Source organism: Thermobia domestica, chromosome 2 (assembly GCF_964235325.1).
Source record: "Thermobia domestica chromosome 2, izTheDome1.hap1.1, whole genome shotgun sequence".
Taxonomy (NCBI): domain Eukaryota; kingdom Metazoa; phylum Arthropoda; class Insecta; order Zygentoma; family Lepismatidae; genus Thermobia; species Thermobia domestica.
Window position 1 is genome coordinate 354979898 of NC_137455.1, and position 20478 is coordinate 355000375.

At 36.7% G+C, this 20478-nt stretch overlaps 1 protein-coding gene across 1 annotated transcript in view; it reads left to right on the top strand.

Annotated features, from left to right (window-relative positions):
• The window catches only part of Abi (tyrosine kinase Abl), a 56560-nt gene that overhangs the window by 17150 nt on the left and 18932 nt on the right, over positions 1-20478 (top strand). The window contains exons 4-5 of the mRNA XM_081749308.1: positions 2548-2695; positions 7760-7989. Coding sequence (XP_081605434.1) covers positions 2548-2695; positions 7760-7989 — 378 coding nt within the window. The remainder of the gene's footprint in view (positions 1-2547; positions 2696-7759; positions 7990-20478) is intronic.

Consider the following 20478-nt stretch of genomic DNA (forward strand, 5'->3'; position numbering starts at 1 on the left):
ATTTACAAGGTGGGGTAAAGGACTAATACATATGCTGCAATAATATTTAATTTCCCTGTGACTTTTTACCAATTGCGCGTAAATCAAAATTAACGTCACCGTTGTTCTTCTGATTAAATTTCCGCCTTAAATCATGTATCACATGACCGTATTCTTATTTTAAAAACTTAACCTTAATTCAAAATGGCGGATTTCAAGATGGCCGCCGTCAGGTATACCCTTACTATATGACTTCCCACTAGTCCTAATATGTACCCATATATTTGTTATTCACCTTTTGTCGTTACAAGAGGTCTTACAGAGCTTTTACCTCCAACTGTATGAAGACTATTCTGTACTTCCATGTGATGTTCTGGTATCTATATCTCCTAAACCCCTGGAGCTTCGCACCTACAACTTCACTGAAATACTGTCCACATTTAGTACTACTTTCTCATATGTGTCTCAGTCAGCAACTCGATTCACCCAAATGTAAGGTTTACTTGTCAGACGATTTTAATCATACTTCATTAATAAGTATATCAGTTAAATGACATTATGACATAATTTAATTGTTCTAATAAAATGTACAAGGGTTAGTTTATTCTTGGGATTGTTTTTTCGGACGATTTCCTCAAAAATGACTCAGGCGATTTTGTTCATAGCCCATAAATAAGTGTTTCACAAATAACATGATAATATAGCATAACTCATTTGTCCTGAGGAGCTCCTCCGTGGCTAAGCGGTTAGCGTACGCGCGTTTGGTGTGGGAGGCCCGGGTTCGATTCCTGGCGGGAGCTCATGTGGTTCGGATTCCACGTTAATCAGTAGCTCTCATATAGCCTCGCTGCTGAACGGGATGTTAAACTCAAAATCAACTCAACTCATTTGTTCTAAAAAAAAATGTATTAGGGTAGTTTATTCTTGAGGATGAGTTTTCTCGGACGATTTTGTGAAAAACGACTCAGGCGATTTGCTACATATTTCGTAAATAAATATTTCATTAATAACCTGACAATATGGCATAACTCATTTGTGCTGAAATGTTCTACGAGGGATAGTTTATTCTTGAAGGTGTGCTTTCTACGAACGATTTTCTCAATAACGACTCATACCATTTTGTTCATATTTCATGAATAAATATTTCATTAATAACTCTATAATATTGTGTAAATTATTCCTACGAAAATTACAGAGGGTATTTATTCTTGAGAATGAGTTTCTTTTCATATTACTTTCTCAGGAACGACACTGGCGATTGCGATTTTTGTCGTATTTCATAAATAAATATTTCATTATTATTCTTATTATGTTGCATAAATCACGCCTATGGGAATATCCACAAGAAATAGTTTACTTTCGGGATTTTTTTTTTTTTTGGGGGGGGGGGGGCAATTTTCTAATTTACCACTTACTTGATTTTATTATTAGTTTATAAATATTATGATATGGCCTTGTGTCCATCTTGAATAAAGAAAAAAACAGCTTTCTTACAAGGCTGGCTAGAATATTTATTATTTAAAAAAAATAAACTAGAAAAGTAACGGTTTCGGAAGTATAGCACTTCCTTCCTCAGACTACATTCTACAACTGTACAACTCTGTGTTGTAGAGGGTAGTCTGAGGAAGGAAGTTCTATACTTCCAAAACCGTTACTATTCTAGGTTTTTTTTTTTTTTTTTTTTTCATAATAAATATTCTAGCTAGCCTTGTAAAAGAAGCTGTGTTTTTCTTTACTTTATAAACTTTATAAACAAAGATTTCATTAATAACCTTAACATATGGCACAAGTAATTTCTTATGGAAATATTCTTCAAGGCATCGTTTACTTGTAGGGATGAGTTTTTCGAAAACGCCTTATAATTTTGTTCGTACTTCACAAGAAAATGTTTCATTAGTAAGTGTAGCACAACATGATTTAGTTTAAGAAAATGGAGCGAGGAAGTTCAGTGCGGTGGCACGTATCTTTTGTTTTAAACCCATTTGCCATAGCAAATTTTCCCTTAAGAAAATGATTACATTTAGAGCAACATTTGAGTTTAAGAAATAATCGACACAATTTTTTTTTTTTTTAATCGTGCATATTTTCTAGTATTATATTGTTATATGTTCTTATTTTTTATTTTTATTACTCGGATTTGCAACGTCAATATTCAGAAATATTTTTGCATCAAACTTAATGCCGAAGACTTGTCTTAAAGAAGGATCTATTGAAGAAAATAGGGTAGTAAATAATGCATAATATAAACATACAGTTTACTTAAGAGTACTTTTGGGTGCGAAAGAAGAATTAAAGGACCTAACTTAAACATCAATGTTAGGGAAGTGGGGAGAAATCTGAATTGAATTTAATTGACACAAAATAAGATCGATGGGAAGCGTCTGTGAGTTTCTTCGATCTGCTTCATATAAAAGTAACAGAATATAGAAAGAAAAAAATCATACTTGAATAATCAGTAAATGATCGTAACTTTTAATTGAATTAGTCACATGGTATTCACTTTCATATTTTAACTTCAGATATATTATTGATCGTAGTATTAATTTGTATTGTGTTTGTGTTTTACAGACTGTTATGATCCACAAGGAAAAAGTAGCTCGACGAGAAATAGGTGTGTTAACAGCGAATAAAACAACTACCCGCCAGTACAAAATAATTGCTCCAGCAAATCCAGAAAAGCCTATTAAGTATGTTAGGAAACCAATTGACTATGCAGGTAACTTTATAAACTATGTTTTTAATTGTTAAAAAGTTGTGTGTCATGTTGGATGAACGTAGAACTCTCACCTTTCAAGCGTTGTCTCGGTTATAAGTTTGATGGTAGGTCTTTATTATTTGGGTTTTCTTGATGGGATTTTAAGGATCTTTTCGTTTTTCATAACATTTTCTAATTAGTGAGTAACGATAAGACACTGAAGAATATCGAAAATTTTAAAAAGAAAGTCCTCCACTTTTTTTATGTTACGTAAGGGATATATTTTTTACTAAAACCAGTAATTCCGTCTCCAGTGTCCTATTTTATGTATGCAATTGCTGAATTTTCGATCATCCTTGGCTGTCGCCTTTCAGAAATGGTTTTAGGATTCGTAAATTTTTGAAACGAGCTTCTACCTTCTACTCAACCGAGATTTGTATGTGTCTATTCCACGATAACTCGTAAAATGTATCCGATTTGAATGATTAGGCTTAGGAATTAGATTTCTGGACTTTAGGTAATTATGGCCATTTCAGTTCGTCACGTATGAAGAATCACTTCGCTCGGCGATCACACTATCCCATTAAAGGGAAGGAAGGAAGTAGCCTGGGATCTGTATGTTAGATACCATCCCGGCATTTTCCTGGTGTAAATGAGGAAAACCTCACTCAGAATAGCTGATCTAAAAAGCTTTGACACTTTTTCGATCGAGTGTCCTCACTGGGAATCTAACCCAGGACCGCTTGCACCAGAACCAAGAGCGTTAGCGACTACCTTACGCGGGGCCACTCCGATTTCAATGAAACTTGGTATGTTGCTGCGTTTAATTTCCGAAATAACTGTAAAGTTTGGAGCTACAGTCCGTTCTGAATAAGGAAGTAAAATCCACCCCGTGTTGCAAGTGTGCACATATATACACTAAACAATTTTTCAGTGTAAGCTCCGTAAAAATTATTTGATTTTGATAAAACATAGTGTATATTTTCTTTAGGGCGTCTAGATCATCTCCAATGGTTGCGGTTGAAATCGGTCAAGGATACCGTGTTACAAGGAGGTAAGTTCTCCGAAACTTCAAAGTTTCCGTATATAATAGTAACTTATGAGAAGAAAATGATACGCCAAAATTATTCGAATTTTGGTGCAATATGGTGTATTTTCTTTGAAGCTTCCCAGTTATTCCCATTGTTGGTATTGAAGTCTGTCATGAATAAAAGGGTGAATTTTCGATTTTGGTGCAGTATAGCACATGTTTTTTCTGGGGCTTCAAAATAATCGTCACTGCGGGGTCACTCGAAAATGAGGGAGTGAATTTAGTTCCCCACACTCTTGCAATTTAGGAAATGTGTTCCACGGTAGCTTTGGTATAAATTTTTGCGTTTTGTTACAATATGGCTTGTTTTATTTTCTACTTTCTCACAATTCCCTACTTGGGGTTGATATCACTTAATAGTTAGGAAGTGAATTACCTCTTCCCCACCGATTCTGCGAAAATTTCGTGAATTATTATAAAGCGCAGTAAAATTAGTAGCGGGTAAGGCGAAGGTATTCTTTTCCTCTTCCTAATTTCAAGCAGAAACCAAAGAAACACTAACTAAATAACTACCACAATTTGTGTCTAGCATTTCTTTCTTTTCTTCTATGGCATCTGCAAGTATATACATGAAATAGGACAATGGAAAAGTAATTACTAGGTTAAGTTTATATCAACTAAGATTCACCAAATGCGAAACTAACAAGAGAGTTATGTGCGTTTCTTTATGGACCAGAAACTTGAGGTCACAGTTTATGATATCATAATTTTTCTGCTACTCAAACTTCTGTAATGTATGAAAACTTATGAAATCTACTGTTATTTATTTATTTAATTTAATGGCATATAATCTCGAAAGAGTTTAAATACAGGATGATTCAAAAAGGACTTTACAACTTAGAAATGTATTGAAATAACCAGAGAATCGATGTAGATGTCAATTTGTTGCAAAAACACTTCAAGTTTGACACTCGTAGTGCCATAGTACTACATTCCGTTACCGCGAGTGCCAGCGTAGTGCATTCTTCAAATGGCAACTTTCACCGATGCGGAGCGGGCTCGGTGTGTGGTGTTATTTCATGAAACGAACTTTGCAACAGCCGTTCAGCGTAGATTTGGTACAAAACAAGGTAAGTAACCTCCAAGCAGGCCTACAGTTTACAGTTGGCTCAAGCACTTTGTTAAGAGTAGTTGTTCTAGTCGCCATGTGAAATCACCAGGTCGTCCGTCCGTTGCTTCTTCTGTTGTCGAACAGGTTAGGGATCCATAGTCCCAAAAAATCAACGCGGCGTGCGTCTTGCAAGATAGGCATTCCACAAATGATAGTTTGACGCGTTCTGCGTAAACGTTTACACTTGAAACCATACAAATATACAATGATACAACAAATTGCTGATGTAGGTACTAAGGTTGTTCGTGGAGAATTATGTATGGAAACGTTGAAGCGGATAAATTAAGACATTCCTTAACACAATTATCTTCAGCGATGAGAGTACATTTCATATCAATGGGGTGGTGAACATTCATAACTAGAATCTGGGGCAGCGAAAACCCACGTCAAACCATTGAACATGTCCGTGACAATCCAGAAGTAAATGTGTTTACTGCCCTTAACAAATTTAACAGTCCGTTTTTCTTCATGAAGAACAATGTCACTGGTATCGTGTCGTGGATTTTTTTTAATTCCTCAGATAGATGAAGACTAACAAGACATGACTTATTACTATCAGCAAGACGGTACACCGCCTCATTTCCTCAAGGAAGTTCGAGATTTCCTTGATATTTGTTTCCCACGTCGGTGATTTGGCCGTGCAGTTCCAATTGCATGGCCACCTCGCTTCCCAGACTTGAAAACTTATGGATTTCTTTCTGTGGGATTTTGTTAAAACATCAAGTGTATGTTCCTCCCTTACCAGACAGTCTTGCAGACCTGAGAAATCGCATCTACGCTGCCGTTGCAGAAATTACGCCCAATCAGCTGGAACGAGTATGGGAAGAAATTGAGTTCCGGTAGGATGTTTGCTACATCACCAACGGCAATCACAGCGAACCAAAATGAGACTGGTGTTAAACTTGAAGGGCCTTATGCAGAGTCGTTTTGACGCGTGATTAGTGGCATACTAAAGAGTTCTACTAACATATGTTAAATGCAGTAATCAGGCCTTTAGTATGACGCTAACCGTGCGTCAAAATGACTCTGCATAAGGCGGGAAGTGTTTTGCTACAAATTGACACCTCTCTCGTTCCTGTAAGTAATCTCATAAATTTCTATGTGCTTTCAAAGTTGTAAAGTTCTTTTTTGACTTCTTCACAAGTACTTAATGGCCATCGTTTCAAATTATCTATATTGCCGATCGATTCATCTTGCTTGCTTACACTTCATAATTACAGAATGTCAGTAACTAGTTAATGTTCTTGCCTTCGGTACTAAAAACCTATCGAGTTTGATGTCGGCTTGAAACATATACAGTTCGAATTCCATGTTAACCCATAGTCCATATTTCATTGGAAAAGGAAAGTTTAAATTTTAATCAAACGCAAAATTATCAGCTTATGGATAAAAACTTTCACATGTTCTTTTGATTATAAAATATTAGTTTTCGGTGTACCGTTCTGTTTCAGCACCGAAGTTATATAAGATGTGGACCTACAGTTTTAGTGTGGGGTCCAAACTGTATTTACTTCCAGGGCAGAATTGAACCTAGGTCTCTGACACGAATGTTGGAACACTAACTGTTCAGCCAAAGAGAGCTTAAAGTAATAGGGCTTAAAGCAGGGCTCATTAATATCCAAAAGAACTTTAGGACTTTGAAAACTCATATTGATGTATTTATTTAGCTTACAGACACGGTTTTGGTGTTGTTATGTAGCAAAATACATAATTTTTTTTACCGTATACATAAAGAGGTTCAATGTGGCCTCTCGGCACACATCCCCTCTGAAGTCGATTTCTTGCCAAACCTACTGCAGCCTGTCAGGTGAGACGTGTTCAGTTGCGAAATAGATCCTAGCTCTAAGCTCTGGTTTGAGATGCAACCGTTTTCTCAGCACAAGCCAAACTGTCATGTGTGGGACGCCCAGCTGCCGAGAAGCACGCCGGGTTGATTTTGTAGGACTGTTCACAAAGCTTTGTCTCACTTGCTCTACGTCTTCAGATGTACGGGAACGATCTGATGATTGTTGTGTCTTACCGAACATCCAGTTTCAATAAAACACTTACGCCGCTGATAAATAGTAGGCCTACTGGGAGGATCTTTTCCATACATTGTACGAAAATTACGGTGCACAGTTGTTGCAGACTTGGATTCTTCAAACCAAAGCCCGGCGGAAGCTCATGTGGTTTGGATTCCACGTTAATCAGTAGGTCCACGTCTTATATAGCCTCGCTGCTGAACGGGACGTTAAACTCTCTGTCAACTCAACTCAAACCAAAGCACACAGCTAGAAGTCTCAGGACCAGTAAAGGCAGCCATATTGGCTAGTTTTACTGGTCCTGAAAGTGCCATTAGCTCTTGGCGGTGGCTTGTTTCTGAACTAGTGTACTGCGTGAGCCAAAACTACTGATGTATTTTGCTACAAAATGACACCAAAACCATGTCTAAGATAAGTGTATAAATCAATATGAGTTCTCAAAGTTGTAAAGTCCTTTCCTATATATATTTCTAATCTTTGATTTAAATCAAATTTATTTATTTATTTTTTTTTAAAGAGAAATAAAATGAAGTATTTCTGTTCCGTTTTATCTTCTCCATCTTTCTCCAACACGACATTTCGAAGCTTTCTAAATATTTCTTCTCTAACTTCTGTGATGTTCAAGTCTCTAAATCATAGAGTTCAATACTCCATATATAGCACTTGACCAATTTCTTCCTTGACTCTTTATGTTATCAACTATAATTTAAAATGGTTGGGGTGGGCTTAGCGAAGAATTTTAAGATGTGCAGAACGTTTTCTGGCACCTGAAAAATTTTAACTTTATTTCATTGTGATGCTGTGACAATGGTATACTATCATTGATCACTAAATTTATGGGTATTATTACATTCTCTTTTTAGCGTTAGATGAAGTTGGGCATGGAGTGCGAACGACTTCTGGTACTCCTCGCACGAAACGAGGATCAAGCCAAGGAAGCATTCAGTCATTAGCTCCTTCCATGTCAGGGAACATTGTTGGTCCAGCACCTACAACGAAACCTCCTACTCCTCCGCAGACCGTTCGTACGGGAGGAAGTTTAACTAAAGGCTCTAGGGAATATAGAACGCCACCTGCTGTTGCTCCGCCACAGGTAAATATGTTTGTTTGCCTCTTTGATAACGGTCTGACAATTTAGGTTGTTTTTGTATTTTATTATGAGTGGAATGTATTAATTTGCATTCACACATTCCGTTAAGTACCCAAAGAAAGTTTCAGCGGATTTATACGTTGTGATATTGCATGCATACCGTATATCTTTCATTTCGCGGTATATGTATATATATAAGGTAACGGGTTGATGAGTACTTTGTCTTGTAGCCTGCTAATTATTGTTGCTATAGTTGTTCAATTGTAGGGAAAGAAAGAAGGTGTTCTCTGTAATTTATTTCTTCTCGTTTAAATCGACGATGTCTGTTGTTTGTGATCGCGTCACGGGAAATGGTTAAACAGTTCGAAATGAGTTTTAGAACCTACCTCAAGCTGGGATATCATCACGTAACTTTCCTTAAAGGGCGTATCCTAAAGGAAAATGGGGTTAAAAATTCATGCCAGAAATAGAATATCTTACTACATTTTCATTGATTTGCGTATCGTAAGTGGCAGAGGAGGCTCAAACATTTTCCTTGAACCTAATTTTCCCCATGAAAAGAACGGGCTCTTCAGCTAGTATAGAATCAAAAGTAATGCAGCTACATTTCCTTTGTTTTTGTTATATACTTGTGTATTACTATAAACAGATAGAATGTCTTTCTCCATGTGTCAGTTAATCACAAATCGAGAATGCTTCCCTTGAAAAAGGAAATTACTAAAGATCCACTTCTATCTTCTCAACACTAACGGCAATCAGATCGTGGAACTCCTTGATATCTTGAGTATCTGATGGAGTATGTGAAGCACAGAGCAATTATTGTGTCATAAAACTCCTTTGATCGTAAAATCTATTGTAAGAAACCAAATTGGTAACTGAAAATGAGAAAAAAAATCCGTTTCCAACATTTCAGTTCTTAAAAGAAAAAGACTTCTTATTTCTATTAGAAAAAACAACATCCTTTCAATTAAGCCATTTATTTCTGGCTCCTGAACTTGAGGTACTATTCCAGTATTTGTCTGGAGTGTTTTGAGTGAAACCCAGGACGACTGGCTCAGGGATTTGAATCATAAGTGTAAGAGGGAATTTTATTCCTGTTCTGTATTACATAAAATTATCCATCTCTTCGTTACTTTAGAAAAGTGTTTATTTTCTTCTTTCTATAAATCGAAATCTAAGTGACAACAGTAGCCTGCCTCATAGATCTGTGATGAAGAAACACATACATTCCTGAACCCAATGGTCCAGGTTAGTGGTCCGTTCAGGAAGCTAGTAGCCTCTTCTGATACCTCGTCTCTATTGTTAAGGGATCCCATGAACACCTTCACCTATGTCCCTCGTCCTGTGGACTATAGCACGTTTCAAATCGACAATCGTTTGAAAAGTACCATATTTTTAAACTCAGAACAAGATCTATATTGAAAATTCCCAATATTTTACGCACCGCAATTTTTCAGTGGCGATAATGGATTTAAAACGTTAACACATTACGCGAGTAAGTACAGTTCTTCATTTGGTTTACGTCCGTTGAGTTCTACCATCATAGAATTCGTAGTTTTCCCGAGTGTTCATTGCATGGTTGCAGGTCATTGTTACTGATAGGGAATGTTTCTGATTTTTCAGTTAGGTCTTACTTCATGTTATCTCCTTTGTCTTTACAGGGTCAAAATCGGACGGAACTTCTTCGGGCACCTAATAGTTTACCAGCTGAAGTGCCCACTCTTTTCCCGGTAGGAACGAAGATTAGTTGAAAATATTTGTAACATATGTAATCTACTAACCTCTAGGACGGAAAACTCATTTACGTGAGCTCAAATTCGTTAAAGTTTCGGAAACTCCTCACTCCAAAATAGTCTTTCAATGTAGCAGTTCGAAATAGTCTCCCCTCTCTTTCGTCCACTACAATGAATTCATGCGAGTGAAATTCTCCCACCCTGTCGGAGTGGACTTACCACAATTCGTATTCGTATTCTGTGTCAAGAAGCCTCCATGAATTCCATATCTTTATGTCCAGCAATCTAGAAGAAACATGTAATGATAGTTAAATTTCGTGCTTCTCTGATCCTTTACGGCGGAATGTCGAAAATTCGCAGAAGTGAATGAGATGCTTACATTCTGATTATCAGAAAGTTTCCCAGATAACCAGAATTTTGTGTGCGTAAGTACAACTGTTCATAGGAAACATGTGAACATTCCTAATTTCGCACCCATTCGGCGTTATTCGTTTTCAAAATTCGTGTAAATAAATGTGATGTTCGTATATGAAAACGCCCGTAATCCAACGATTTAGAAAGATTTGTCCTCCCCTGCGTCGCCATACCTAATTAGTGTATTGGTCTGAGTAATAATATTCAATGTGTGTGAAAAAGTCCCAAAGTCCCATTTGTGCTATTATATCCAATTGTTCAAAAGAAATATAATGATAAGAAACTTTTACATATACTGATTGCGCACTGAATTGCAACCACCTACCTAATACTTTGTTGGTCCTCCTTTTGCTCGAAGGATGCCCTGGGCATGGCGGGGCATAAATTCTGCAAGTTGCTAATATGTTTCTATAGGAATTTGCCAACGTATATTCCTGACAACATACCACAATGAGTCCACAGATGTCGGTGTAGGAGTCATGGCGATAAGGGCTCGTTCCGAAATATCCCAAGATGTTCTATAGAATTAAGATCTGGTGAGTTATGAGGCCTCGCCATTCAGCTCCGTGGAATGTTCCTCAAGCCAAACAAGTGCAGTTTTGGCTCGGTGGCACTATACACTGTCGTCCTGGAAAATGCCGTCTCCATGTGGATAGCAGTGTTGTATTGTAGGGTGTACGTGATCCCCTAACTATCTGCAGATACACAACATATATCACACTGTGGTTCATGGACACCAGTGATCCCAGTCCATTCCAGCAGAAGCATCCCCAAACCATACATCCGCCCTTACCAGCCTATAAAGTGCGCCCCATGCACGAGGAATCCATAACTTGCTGCTGTTGGCGCCACATGCGCACGGGTCTGTCCAGTGGTGTAGCACAAACAGTAATTTATCGGACCAACACACCTTTTTCCAGTCATCCGCAGTCCAATTAGCGTGCTCCTGTGTCCATGCCCAGTGAAGTGGGCGGTGACGAGTGGGTCGTCTGGTTTGGAACTTCATGCGTGTCGGTGTACGCCGCATAGTTGCGTGGGATATGGGTGTTGTGCATACATTATTGTACAGTATTGGTCACGTTATTCTCGTACACTGATGGTTCGTTCGGCTGTCACGAGGCGTTTGACGCGACACTTGCCCTGCGGTGTGACCTTCCGTACGTCAATACAGTTCCATCTCTTGGAGGTCGTCACCCCATTTTCTTGCCACTCCTTTTACATATTCACTTCACTGGAACGGGCGCATCCGAAGTGTTGCTGTCCGCACTTGTTGCTCCGGCACCCACAATCATACCCTTCTGGAATGTGGATAAATCGTGTCCACCTCCTACTGTAACCGTGTATTGTCTGCCAGCATGTAGACTTGACTGTTCTCTCTCTGCAGTACTCTCAGTCAGGATAGTCATGTTATCAGCTCGGCTGTGCCCAGGCCTTCTTGTGTGGAGGGATGGTCGCAAAATTTTATATATTGAAATCAGTCCTTTGCACACCTTGCTCCATATGTTTGTTTCATGGAGTCAAAATGTGGCAATATAAGTATATAACTATTTAGAAGATCGAGTGAAGACATTGGTTAAAATTGTATTGAAATTTTTCGTGTACATTTTGAATTTTTGACAACCAAACGTATGTACACTCATGTCCAAAATTATTGTCGCATGTCTATAAATATGTTGATGTAAGAATATAATGTGATAAGAAATTCAACCGGTATTTCTTATAATGTTAGTATGTGTATAATCGGCAAAGAAATGTATGTGGAAAATTTCATGTCAAAAGAGCAGTAAATAAGAACAATAAAACGAAAATAAAACCTTGTCCATTTAGCAACATTATGTTTTACTGATTCTAATTTTCGTATTTATAATTCCTTTCTTATGAAATTTACCACAAATATACATTTCCCGATTATACATATAGTATCAGTGTTAAAAGTACCCTGCAAAATCATTATCAAATTATATTCTTACAAGAAGACAATTATAGATATGCGACAATCATTTTGGACATGAGTGTACATACCATATCCCACTTATTATAAACTAAGTTCAGATACAGCTTCTAGAGCTATTTTAGTTTGGAAATATAGACAGCAATTAGTCAGGGATTATATATTTAAACAGGGTGTCTATCGGTCACGAAAGTCATGAAAAAGTCATGAAATCAGAAAATGGTCATGAAAGTCAAGAAAAAGTCACAAAATTTAGATTTTAGGTCACGATTTCATTTTATCTGTACAAATATAAGTATAGATGTAAAAATTTTGTTCTATAAAACGTCAACATTTACCACCAAAGACGTCTACGGTCGGCTTTAGATGCTACCAAATCTCAAGCAAAGCACGCTTCTATCGCATGCATGAAAATTCGGCCCAATTCACACCCAAATTCACTCTTGAAAATGTTACTAAATTTTATGGTTTGGAAAAGAACTGGCCACGAAATTTCATTTTGGAATTTTAGTAGACACTCTGTTAAAGAAACTATCTTCGCGTTTTTGTGGTAAAACGGAGGAAACCGTATCAAAAAAGGAGTTGAGGTGATGGTTGAGGGATTCAGCTTCTCGATTATGAAGCGAGAACTTGAACAGGGTGTCTATCGGTCACGAAAGTCACGAAAAATTCACGAAATTTAGCTTTTGGGCCACGATTTTTTAAAACTGTACAAATGTAGGTACAGATTGGAAAATTTTGTTCTTAAAACGTCAAAATTCATCACCAAAAAAGTCTATGGTCGGCTTTAGACGCTACCAAATCGCAACCAAATCACGTTTCTATCGCATGCATGAAAATTCGGCCCAATTCACACCCAAATTCACTCTTGAAAATGTTACTAAATTTTATGGTTTGGAAAAGAACTGGTCACGAAAAAGTCACGAAATTTCATTTTGGAATCTTAGTAGACACCCTGTTGAATCAGCTTTGTAAAATACACAGTGTTTTGGAAAATAACTATTTAAATATTATTAGAAATTTAATCATAAAACTATTCTGTATATTTTTTCGCATTTCAGCACTACTGTCATATTCCTTTGCTGTGTTCAATCAAATATTTACTGTAGTGAAAAACCTACATTTTTCTCGTCTATTGTGTTCCGATAATATAGTGTAATAGGATGAGGATGGTTGAACTAGAACTTATCGTCCCTTTCAGCGCCAAGGTTGTATAAAACGTGGACGTACAGTTGAACGTGGGATCCGAAGAACATCAGCTCCCACCGGGAATCGGACCCACGTTTCTCTCTCCGAAGGAGTACACTAACCATATAGCTCGAGGGGGCTTGTAGTGTAAGGAAAGTGAGCTCTTGTACCAAGCTATATATGCGGAAGCAAATAAAATGAAAACTGTTTATATTGAACACTTTACGTTCCATGAAAGTACTACCAACTTAACTATGTGACAAAGTTAGAGATGGCCAGCTTGACAGTCCTAACTATTATTTATGTATGGATACGTAGGTCAATCGGCTTCAGTTTTTAAGTATGTGACGCAATCGTAACAAAAATAAGGACACGTTCATCTCTCCCTTTAAAGTTGAAGTTATATGCAAGTCACGTAGTTGTTACATTTTTTCCTTGAGTATCTTGAAACTGGTATGATCAGTCTTTTGTGCTTTGAAGATTTATATATATATATATATATATATATATATATATATATATATAGGGTTGATTAATTCGTGTGTCAATTTCATTTGTTCACTGTGTAATAGTAGTAGGAGGTAAAGCCGTGCAATTTGGTGTAACTTTAGACGAAGAACATAAGTTTTGTTTCGACATAGAAGCATGTCACTTGTACTCAAGATTAAGGAGATATAGGGTCAAAGGTCAAACTTCGAATTTTTCCTTATGGGACTGCAATGGTAAATTCTGAAAGAGCCTGAAAGAAACGTAAATCGAAGTGATAACAAAGAAAAAGCTGTATGGTATGATTCTACGTTGCAAGCCGACAAAATATGCGTCAATCAAGTGTCAAGGTCAGAGGTCACGGTCAGATCAAGGTCACAGGATTGTTCCTTGATTATTCAACTGTTTTCTTTCCTCCTTCAACATACCCTTTTATTATAACAACTGCTGTTTTTCCAGCGACTATTTGAGTTTTGTGGTTGACCTTTGACCTTGTATTTGCATGTGACCTTTGATCTGATACTATTACTGAGTGTTCCGCTGCTTCATTTTGATGTTTAACATGATTTGATACGGACATTGCGTTGTTTTCAGTGTATTCAAATAGGTTCTCAAGGTGACCTGTGACCTTGATCTGGCCGTGACCTCTGACCTTGACATTTGATTGACGCATATTTCATCGGCTTGTGATGTAGAATCATACCATACAGCTTTTTCTTTGTTATCACTTCGATTTACGTTTTTTCAAGCTCTTTCAGAATTTACCATTGCAGTCCCATAAGCAAAAAAGCGAAATTTGACCTTTGACCCTATATCTCTTCAATCTTGAGTACAAGTGACATGCTTCTATGGCGAAACAAAACTTATGTCCTTCATCTAAAGTTACACCAAATTGCACAGCTTTCCCATCTACCACTTTTGCACAGTGAACAAATGAAATTGACACACGAATTAATCAACCCTCTCTCTCTCTCGCTATATATATATATATATATATATATATATATATATATATATATATATATAAGCGAAAATATTATATAATGGTATATCCTCCGGAGCTTCCTTCAACCGCTATAGAGGATCAAAGGATTCACTATGTGGCAACATTGCATATTAACTTGGAACCATTAGCATTAATCTACGAATCCATCAAACAGTTACATCGATTGTTACCCACATAAATGGTGCTAGTGTCAATGTCTATTGACTTGAACTGTCATTTGGCAAAAATCGATGTAATTATTTGATGAATTGGTTGATCTATTAAAGTTTTTTTTAATCTGCAACGTTGCCACATAGTGCAGTTCGCCTCTCCTGACGAGGACCTGAAAGGTATACAATGTTGCGTACAAAATACACATATATAATTATGTCCCCAGAAAATTCTCCATACTAGTTGTTTTGTCCAAATAAATCCTGAAGAATTAAATAGTTCAATCCAAGTATCACAAAACACAAAACAACCAATACGGAAAATTAACGGTGACATGCCGGTGAGCGCGTAATATAGTTAAGCGGTATAGCAGGTTACCGGTTAGAACATCAATTCAGGAAACAAACCTATTTCTATAACAGATAACAAATACTTTATTGGAACATTTGTATATCAGACAACAAGTTGATATATATATAGAAACAAGCATTCGTCTTCACTTAAGATTGTTATTTTCATAACCGTAATAAGTAACAATATATTTTCAGATTTTTTTTTTTTTTGAGGGGGGGGGGGTTGTTTGACAGAAGACTGAAGCAGTATAAAATCCCCACAAATAAGAGCAATAAGGCAATAGCTCTGAAACATTCAAACTTCCATTCTGTTAAAGCTTCTTTTCTTTACGTTAGTTGCAACTTCTTTATAAATAAGAAAAAAGAATATTCGTATAGGTTATTAAACAGGTAACCAAGTTAATGTGTTTAGGCACAATCAAAAGACATTTGCCTATTCAGAATGGTTTTCCATTTTTTCTTTTTGTTTCTCGAACACCAATACACGGAACATAAAACATATCAAACAACTGTCACCAAAGAAGCAACTTAAATCTAACATACAAACCAGAACAAATCACTCATTTTTCTTTTTCTTTTTTTTTTTTCTTCACTTTTATCTCAAAACTGGTTTTCAAAAGTATAATTTAGTGGTTACACTTTTGATATTAAATCTCCATTAGTCGAAAACCAAACAGTAATTTACATTTCTTCTTTTCACTCCATTAACACTAATTCACTTTCAATATAGGGTAGAAGGGGGAATTGGGAGGTATGTTTTTGTCAACAGTTTTTTTCTCACAGGTTATAGGTGTTTTTCTAGCTTTTAAGAACTAATTGTATGTCGCCGGTTCTTCTGTACCTACTGTGATAGTGGTAAGCTTTCTGCATCTTTACTTTTGATGCTACAATATTTTTATTTTTGTGATCTAATTTCGCAAAATGATTAAAGTCATTGCCGGTGTACATAAACCCGTGGGAGTGATTGGGTGTAAATAAAGAAAATTCAAGATTTCATTTGGTGTATATAACTTGTGTTCCACTTAAAAACTAATAGTTTTATGTGGCCAGGAAAAAAAATTATACCTTTGTTTACGTAAAATAAGGAGTAATTTATTTCTAAATTTCAAAGATACTTGATTGCGCTTTCAAGCCTTCTAGTTATTGTATATTGTCTTATGTATTTAATTTAAAATATATCACATACCCCCCCCCCCAAAAAAAAAAAGAACTATAAGCCGTCAAAACTTGGCCGAACACGTAAAAAAATAGAAAAACCAAGAAAACAGTCTCTGATATTCAAACAAATATAGAAGAAGGTAATAAGAGTAACGCTAAATAACTATAAACTATTACAATAGAACATGTGTTGGAACTCTGGATTGATAGACAGGTCCTATTTACAGCATCAGCACTATTGGCATACGCAAAGGCCACTGGAGGCCTAAGTTGAACAAAATAGCTTAACTGTCGCCTTCGGTGCGAGCGATCCCGGGATCGATTCCCGATGGGGGCCTGAATGACGTTTTCCTAAGCTTTCTTCATTCACACCAGGCAAATGCCGAGGTAGTAACTAACTTACAGGTCCCAGACCGCTTCCTTCTCTCCCCAATCCTTTCTTCCTTTCCTTCCCCAGATAGTGTGCTTGCCGAGGGACGTCATCCCTCATAGTGACGGGCTAAATAGTCTTAGATGCCGAAAGCCCAGAAATCTAAATTCTAAATTCTAAAAATTGCTTAATAAGCAGAATGCACTGTGAAACAAAAGTGTACACCACAAAAGACAAAGATATCACAGCATTCAAATGAATTCTAAGCAAAAAATGTGTGCTCAAGGCATTACCCCCACATTATGCGCCCAATTACCCCGTGGGGGTAATTGGGAAGTATAAATTTTAACAAAATTTTAACTGCCTCCCAATGAGGATTCGAGATAAATGCTCTTCCCGACACCATCGTTATGATGTTTTTAAGCAGCAGTAAAAAAAATCTGGCTCAAAACATTAACAAAAGAGTGATTTATTGTGACTCAAACCAAAACACACACAAACCTGAAACTCGGTTTCAAATATGTCATTCCTCAACCAAATCAGTTTTTTTTTTTTTTTTTTTTTTCATTCATTTTCATTATTACACCATCTCAAAATTAATTTCTTTCTGATCAACATCTACCCACAGGAATTTTGATGTAATTAAATTCCATAAAAATATACTGACATGCAAAATATAAATTTTTAAAAAGTTTTCCGCCCAATTACCCCCTTCTACCCTACTCCGTATTTTAAGGTCATTGGACCATTAACGAACTACACCCATGACAGTTACTTGCCAAACTATGTCACGCCACAGCTGATGGCTTAGTAGGTGCGTTCAGGCATAACTAGCGCTGTAAGCTTGGAGTTTATGAACTTGCAGCAATGGATAAACCGGAGCAAAAGACAAACGTTATCCCGCTATTTCTCTTATCGTCTTTAGATTGGAGATTTTATTTACAAACATTTTTAAAAATAAATTTTATTATTCGGCTGAACGCAACAATAATAATACATATTTTTCGCTTTATTTTGAGTTGTAGATTTTGACCTGTAGTCCGTGGGCGTCATTTTTAGAACATCCGACACACACACACACACACATATATATATATATATGTATATATATATATATATATATATATATATATATATATATATATATATATATATATATGTCACGTTTTCGATCTTCATTTTCTTCTAAGAAATATTTCTTATATTAATATGTGCATGTAGAAGGAACTATTAGAACTTAGAACCTTAAAATTCAAATAGCATATGTGCTATATAAGTTACTGTTATTTAATTTTACACTATGACAGAAACTTGTCTTTCTAATTGGTATTACTAGAATACTTAGCGTAGTAGGCAAGATCATGTTGCGTTACCATGATGCATTTTTCGTCAGGGTGTCCTCGGAATAATCTTCTTTGCAAGTGCTTCTTCAATATCATATTCAGAATCTTATTTCATTCTGCAAATTAGGGTAGATTGAGCTTTTTTTTTAACTTTTAATTTTAATGATAATACAGTATTTACGTATGTATAGTGCGCATCCTGTTTTTAATACTAGGGAAAACGAAGAAAAGTTATATCTACCGGTAGTATATGAGATGCAGCATGCTAATTTCACTGCAGAAAATCCGAAAATTTAAAAATAAGAATCCGAAGCAGATAACTCAATCTCGGTGGCGGCGGTGATGAAAAGTGGCAAAGTGGCTGGAATTTCAAATGAGCTGGATGGATGTGAAGATAATATAATTTATAAAAAACTTAGACTTTGCCAGTAACGAGTTTGACAACAGTAGCAGTAGTGGCGATGAGTGATGTGTCTGCCAGATAGTTTCTTGTAATTGAAAACTGCAAGTAGTGAATTTTAGAAGTCTGTTTTTTTTTTTTTTTTTTTTTTTTTTTTTTTTTTTTTTTTTTTTTTTACTATGTTAGTTGTGTGACGCTATTCTAATAAAGATACATGATGTATTTCTTTTTGGTAAGATTTCACTCACTTTATTATTCATGTATGCCAATTTCAGTTGAGATAAAAAAAAATGCTTTTTTCGGCCATTTTGGCTGAAGACACACAGAAGCGAGGAATTATATGCATTTACATATAATATAAAAATCATGTATGTAAAAGTGCAATTATTTTACGTATTATTTCTATATTCATGCAAATTTTTCGCGAATGCTGGGTTGTGTGCTGTGACTTATTAGAAGCGTGCGTGGTTTCATATAGCTGTCGTAAAAAAAAAAAAAAATGAAATTTTGGAAAGAAAAAAATCTTATTATACGAGGAGCGTCCAATAAGTTATCTACGTAGACAGGAAGGGAGGAGGCGGAGCATAATGACGCCTGACACGCACACCAAGGCCACTCTGGGGAACCCCGCTGCGCAATTTGAGGTCAGTTGGAGCAATGCAGTGATTGTAAGAAAAGTGTTTGTGTTACGCCGCGTAGCGAATGTTTGTGTAACGCTACGAACAATGGATTTGCAGAAGGAGCACCGCTCTGATGAAGCTGTCCCAAGACTTGTTAGACTTCTTTGAAGAGGACCAGAACAAATTCCTGGCTCAATTGATGACAGAGGACGAACCTGTCGAACAACAATGTTCCAACAGGCTTTTTTCCAGTGGTTTGCAGGCCATAACAAACTCTCTCTCTCTCTCTCTCTCTCTCTCTCTCTCTCTCTCTCTCCTCCCTGTGGGATTTCTTCGCTGCCCCCAAAGTGGCGACGAGGGGCAGCGGTGGCTCAGTGGTAGAGCGTTCACCTCTGCTGCTTGGGTGCCCGGGTTCGATTCCATTCCCCGCCAAGTGAACTTTGTGGTGGACAAGCACCGTGTGCGTGGAATTCCTCGGGATTCTCCCGTTTCCTCCCACTTTCTTCATTCCACCATTTCATTCATTCCTCATCATCACCGTCTCCTTTAGCCTACCCGGCATAATCGTGGGACGTAAAGCTCAAATATTTCATTTCATTTTCATTTCAAAGTGGCGACGATGCATAGACCTCCATGGGAACTAGTAATAGCCCAGGTGAGCCTATTTGCATTCCTTTCTGGTTACGTAGAAAACTTATTGGACGCCCCTCGTATATTCCTCGTATATCATTCCTTTGATGTTGAATGATAGTATTTTCACACTTTTCTGACAAGTACTGTGGTATAGGTAGACAGGTAAACATAGATGTTTGTATTTATATTTATATAAAACAACTTACGTGCCAGAAAATAGTGCAATCATTAGCATTCAACATTAAAGAAAGAACACTGTAAGTGCTTTCCCTAAAACCTTCATTAGGTGGAAAAGAAAGAAATACAAGGAAATGAAGTATTTAATAACAAGATAGTGCAATCCGTCAAATTGGGTGCCACATTGAAATAATTGATATATATTTTCGTGTGTCTGCATTGTTATTTCGATAGTTTTCCTGAAAATCTTATTCATAAAAATACAAAAAATATACAATGTAAATGTTATGATCATCTTCCATATAGGTGTGTAGAATTAGAAGGATAAAAATGCATGTTTTAACAAAAATACATTGCGTTAAAGGATGTTCCTTGGTACGAAACGAAGAAAGAATAAAGGAACGTCAGCGCAGAATGAGCAGAGCCAGAATGATATAAGGTGGCGAAAGCAGCTCTTCATCAGTATAGAAAATAGCACATGAGCTGAAGTAGGGAGGTGGTTCTATTTTA